The following is a 6,000-nucleotide window of genomic DNA, read 5'->3' on the forward strand; positions in this document are numbered from 1 at the left end:
TTTTATATATAGAAGGAAAACGTGAGGCGGACGCATTCATGCAAGACTTGCATGAAATCAGTTTACGGAAGCCTACGAAACTCACTGCATTTCGGACAAACCTCTAGGCAGTTGGCGCTGCCACATATGGGTTAGTTTAGTGGTTTTAGTTTCAATGATTTCTTGCACTGTATTCCTGACCGTATTGTTTCAATAAAACAACCTAATAAAGATTTGAGCTCTGGTAGTTCAACAGAATAAGATTAATTTCAGCAAAGCTTACATCCGCTTACCAAAACGTTATACTGCTATTTTCTTGCTTTATCAATCATTTCATGAATAGTGCCGACTAATCAAGTAGATATAGGTATAATATATTAAGGAACCCATGTCTGTGAGTGAAATGACATGGGTACCATGTCAATTGGTAACATTGGTAACAGCATGCAGCAAACGCAAGAAATGTATTGCTCTATTCGTTCAGTCTCGCAAGAGTGAAACGCTTTATTGCTTATAATCATATCTCGTAGAACATGAGTTATGAAATCTTACGTAAAAGATCGGAGGTTTACATTTGAGTGGCACATTCTTGCGACATTCTAAAGGTTGTGACGTAGTTTTAGCGAAATCAGTCACTACGGGCTCTGTCTGGAAATGATGTACAGAGTACAAGAGGTCGCCTGCGCTTTTCTCTGTTTAGTTAACGTCGGCTGTCCCCAAACTATTCGCAATGCACGGCCCAGCGAAAAGTGTCTAACTAACATAAAGAAGGTGGCGATCATATTAGCCAAATACAAAAAAAAGAAAATACTACTACCAATAATAATAATAATAATACCGGCGTGTAGGGACACTGATACAACACCCTGTAGTTTGTTTTGTAGCGGATATATTTTTTATAGAGAGCTTTAATTATTACTATCTACTTCTAATATTCGATTAAGATGGAAGGCTACATTTTTTATCGTCTATAAAAGCTATGTATCACCCTTCCTTGCACTGTTGCTTTTTATAAAGCTCAATAAGCCGAACACGTCGCAGGAAGTGTTCAGCTGAAGTTGTACAGTAAGGAATCTTAGCGTAACAAAAGCTCTCAGCGCTAGCGTTTTCTAGTTGAGAAAAAAAATCATTCTTACAAAGCAAGCAACCCGAAAATACGAAAGCAAAGCCGTTCTGCTGACTGATCAGAGCATACATTTAGATGAAGCATAAGCTGTTTGCCTTTGTAAGGAGAAACAAGAAGGGCGTAGTTTCCGCGGCTCTATCAAGTAGTAGCAAAGTCTTAAGAAACACGGTCTGAGAAAAAATACATAAACCTTCTCGTTCCTTATAGTGGAGGCGCAACTGGGGAAAAGTTGTTGAAAACTTAAACAAGAAAAAGAGCAGCGGGCTAGAAGAAAAAAAAACGTCTTACGATAGCGAGATGTAGAATCTGATTTCTCTATCGCTGTCCTCAGTCCAACGCCTGTTTCTAGTTCAGTCAGCGAGAAGAGTTGGCTGCACCGAAATCTTTTCCCATGAATACAAATGATGCACTTAAAGCGCAGGATTCCGACACTAATACAGGCCGCCGAGATTTTGCGCGGTATGGCTAAAGATGAAAGGACGGGGTTTTCATTAAATAAAGAGGAAACCTTTTGTGGGCCGAGAGGAAGCGGTGTAATCAAATTCAGAAACGCTGAAATCACAACTTCCCTTTTTGAGCGCGTTCGCCCCCGCGTACTCGGCGAGAGCTCGCCACTAAATGGCGTGGCGTGACTTGTCTGTTTGTGATATAAAACTTTTGAGCGCCACCGTACGGTTTGCCCGAATTAGATTAAAAGCGCTTGGCGCTGCGCGTGTGTTGCGAGGCACATCCAGACCGCCTGTGGTTTTACAGAGAAACGATATTGTACAAGACGGTAGAAGCAGCTCATGAGCTGAAACAAAATAAATTTCATTATTAAACGGAAGCCACATGCTTATGCGCGAAACGACAATCCCACACAAATTAAATATTTCAACCAAGGATTTCATAAATGCATGCCATGAGCAAGGATGTGTCTGAAACAGACTTGTGCACCTCGGACATCCGGGGACCTTGTTTGAGGGAAACCTCCACCATTAGTATCGCTGCGTTTTCTTGTATTATATGATAACATTATGCAAGAATTTATCGTATTCATTTCTTAATCTTCTATCAACAACCAAGTGAAAAGTATCCATAGCCAACGAACATCCATTATTATATTTATTTTCAACTCAGTCCAGAAACCAGAAAAAGGCGTAGCTGTTTCAGTACCACTAAATGTTGGAACTTTCTCATACGACTGTGATTAGAACCCGCCCTGTTAATTACAGTTGAACAATTTTTTTTGTAGTACCAGACGTTATATTAATTTCTTTCATCATTTTTCACGACTTTGTATAAATATATTCGATAACTTTGAAAAGTTAACTGATATATCTGTGTTCCCATGCTGTGATGGTAATGAAACTGGGTGAAATTAAAAGTTCCAGAATACTAGATTCTTATTTGCAGCGCACACGCGCTTTTGAAGACTAACATCAATGGCATAAAGTCTCACCCTCAACGACCTCATGGTTTGTCGGTTACATTCAGCCGGGTGGGACATGCTTTCATAAAGAGCGCATGTTTAGTTGTTGCAGGATGCCGCCCTTCAAGCATATAATCGATATATTCTCAGAAATGACGACCAGGAAATATAAACATAGCGTACGCAGCTGTTAGCCGTGTGTCCGTAGTTTTTAACTCAGTTACTTACGGAATGAATATCTGGCGCCCAGCGTATCATCATTATCAATTGTTTTTAGCGGCTGTACAATATGACACCTTCGTCTCAAGGAAATATATCGCTTTTTTGATAAAAGTGTAAAAATGGTTGTATCGTATCCTCTTTTGGCTCAAGAGCCCAAATTACACCATTGCAGCCTCTTCTCTTAATAAGTAAATGTTTTCGGTAGAAGTGACCAAGCTGTGGTCCCCAGAAGTTATTAAAACGCTTATCAGTAGCGATTGGTCACGTTGAAGAAGGGGTAACGAGAAAATGAACAGCTGACACTGATTTAATAAGTGCTCATGTATTACCGTATTATAACCCACGCATGGAAATTAAAGCAAAGCGCAATATAAATATATGATCCAACGTTTCGCAATATCCTACTTCCGAGCTTTATTTTGCATTTTTTAGTGTTAAGTTATTCGCCATGTAATGGACAGCGCTTGCATAAGACTCGTACTCTGCGCACCTTTGCAGTGCGCCACTGTAGAAATGTGTAGTTAATGAAAACAGTTGGGTTGATGTTTAAAACTATGTACTTTCAGCTTGTTCTCGTTCGTTGTGTATTATTGTGATATTTTTTTCGAAGCTTGCTAAGTATACACGTACGAAAGTTCATCACAGTCAGAACGACCAAATCCTTGTGAGTCATTTCTCTTAATACTCACTGCTCAGGTTTAGAAATAAGTGCAAGCACTACTGAGTGGTTACACTTAAACTTATTATAATTGTAATTTATGTTATCAATAACACGACTTTCTTGTGCACCACAGAACATATTGCCTTTATTGCAGTGTTATTCTGCCATCCCGGCATGAAAATGTGCCAACGTACCGAGAGTTGCGATGAAGTCTGGTACAAATTTCACAGTAGAAAATACGGCCTTTTTTTCGGTGGTTTATTATTTACTGCATTCGACTTCACGTGTAACATAAGTTGCAAGCCATAAACAAGGAATACAAACAGTTGAAAGTTATGGAAAATTAGCACCCCTCCATAAAACAGCCTTTATTCATTGATGATAATTGGCTTATTGAAAGTTCAAAATGTCTTCGCGATGCTGCATGGATAAAAATATATGTGCTGGACAATTCTGGAGAAATTTCACATTGCTGAACCTGTACCGAATGGCTCGATCCACGAAACATTGTACTCTTTTACTGCACTTGTGTGGCGCAAAAAGAAAGGTAGTTTTTCAAGCAAGGTGGTATTCCTCGTGAAATATTGCTAAATTGCGTCTGCCGAACATTTAATTTTCGTACTTTTTATCATAATTTCGCTGAAACGAAAAGCACTGAATTCCTTATCGACAGTGGGTATTTTTCTGGGGAAAAAATAGTCATCGTCAGTAGTGCACAATATTTATGCAATAAGATGTCGCATGCGTATTCACTCTCGTAACAACCTCAAAAAAAAAAAAGAACTAGCATTCTCATTTATTATTTTTTGTATACGTGCAGGCCTGTGGAAAAGCAAGAACTTTACGAACTAGTGACACCACCGAGATCAAAGTATTCTTACCTTCTACATCCGCAGGGCACGCAACCAGCAGAAGAGTGCATATGAGCGCAACGGGCCAAAGGCAATCCCGCGTAAGAGTAATCCAAGTAACTCTTGGTTTTGCTGCCGATTCATTCAGTGACCTCGACATTGTTCCTAATATTCCCAGTCCACGATGTTTCCAGGAATCACCGAACTTCGCACCGCACGTCACCATTGCACAAGAGCTGTCTGGTGGCAGACGAGTACGAGTTGCAGCGTTCGGTGCCATCAAAAAAAAAAAAAAAAAAAAAGTTAAGCACTCTCTAGCTTCTCCACTCGCCGGAGGGCCTCGGTTGGAGTCTCTAGCAAAGGCAGGACTGAATAAACGCTGACCGAAAGCACTAGATACTTTTGACAATCTAGTTATTCCAGCAGCCGCTTCGCAAACTAAAGCTTTATAAAGTTAAAAAAACTGTTTTTGGTGCGCCTAAATTTATCACAGAGCTAAATTCCCCTGCGTACTCAGGAGTAAAAGTCAATGTCGGGAAGCACGCATTAAGTTGTTGAGTTAACTCAACGGATGAGAGCCAGAGCAATACGGGGGAAGAGCGCCGCTGCCGGAGCCCGAAGGCGTCGCAGCGTAAAGCCAGAACCGAAGCGAACGCGGCGAGTGACTGCGAGATCTCCTCCAGCGGGCGCGGAGGACGGAAGGGAGGAGCGAGGGGTCTGTTCGTGAAGGGAGAGAAGGGTAAGAGATGACTGGGGCGCTTCCCGAATCGATGATACCAGCCCCATCTGGCGGCCGTGGCGGGAGGCGGCCGCGGCCTCCACCGAATCCACCCGCAGCCACGCCGTGCGTGGGCATAAACCCACGGATAGCTGCGAGCCAGTCGGAAAGTGAGAAAAAAAAAAAAGAAGAAAAAAAAAAGCGCCTTTAGGGCGATCAAAAAGGAGGGGGAGGAAAGCGCGAAAAGTAAAGACAAGTAGGGAGTGTGCATCTAGGCGCGACCACGTTCCTGTGTAGCCAGGCGTGCTCCGAAAACGGTTCCTGACAAGTTGCGCTTGGAGTTCAGAGACGCCTTGGGGTGCTGGCTTGTTGCTCTTTTCCCTTATTTGCTTTTTATATAAAAAAGTTGACCATGTCACTTTGCGTTCGCTTTTTCTGCATTGCTACCTTTGCCGAAGCCGCATTAAGCGTTGAAATATTTAAATGGCCTACCTTCAGCAGGTTTGAGGCTTCGGCTAAAGCATTTCAAGGCCACTGTGCGCTGAAGATTAGGTAATAACATAGCTTTTCAGATTGATGGAAATGGCCTTACCCACTTTGGTAATTGTTAAATCATTAATAGGACTACAAATTATCTGCTTCAGGGGCTGTCTAAAGTTTCTACCCCTCGAATTCTAACTCCAAAACCTTTTTAAGGCACCCGCCGCGATACGTTTACAACGCCGTAACTGCGGAACAATTGCTTTCTTTTTTCTGCTGCTGATGAGAAAATCTAGGGAAATCGATTTTTTCATCGCCTTGGTTTGAAACATCGAACTATACCATCACTTGAGGTCGCTGTGAGGGCTGACCACAATGACCACCGAGCAGGTGCCGGCAAATATGCTATCTTCGTCATCTTGGCGTTGCCATCACACATTAGAAGATCTAAAATTTAACTAAAGATGGCCTTCCTATATCGCTGATATTTTAAAATTTGTAAGACCAATACTTAAGAAAAACATGTGTATGTGTTTGCTAGGATGGAATGAT

At 41.7% G+C, this 6,000-nt stretch overlaps 1 protein-coding gene across 1 annotated transcript in view; it reads right to left on the reverse strand.

Annotated features, from left to right (window-relative positions):
* The window catches only part of LOC119457010 (hemicentin-2-like), a 51,221-nt gene extending 46,369 nt beyond the window's left edge, over nt 1-4,852 (reverse strand). Inside the window, exon 1 of the mRNA XM_049668656.1 lies at nt 4,281-4,852. Coding sequence (XP_049524613.1) covers nt 4,281-4,530 — 250 coding nt within the window. The 5' untranslated portion in view covers nt 4,531-4,852. The remainder of the gene's footprint in view (nt 1-4,280) is intronic.
* Nucleotides 4,853-6,000: the final 1,148 nt, after the last annotated feature.

Source organism: Dermacentor silvarum, chromosome 6 (genome assembly GCF_013339745.2).
Source record: "Dermacentor silvarum isolate Dsil-2018 chromosome 6, BIME_Dsil_1.4, whole genome shotgun sequence".
Lineage (NCBI taxonomy): Eukaryota > Metazoa > Arthropoda > Arachnida > Ixodida > Ixodidae > Dermacentor > Dermacentor silvarum.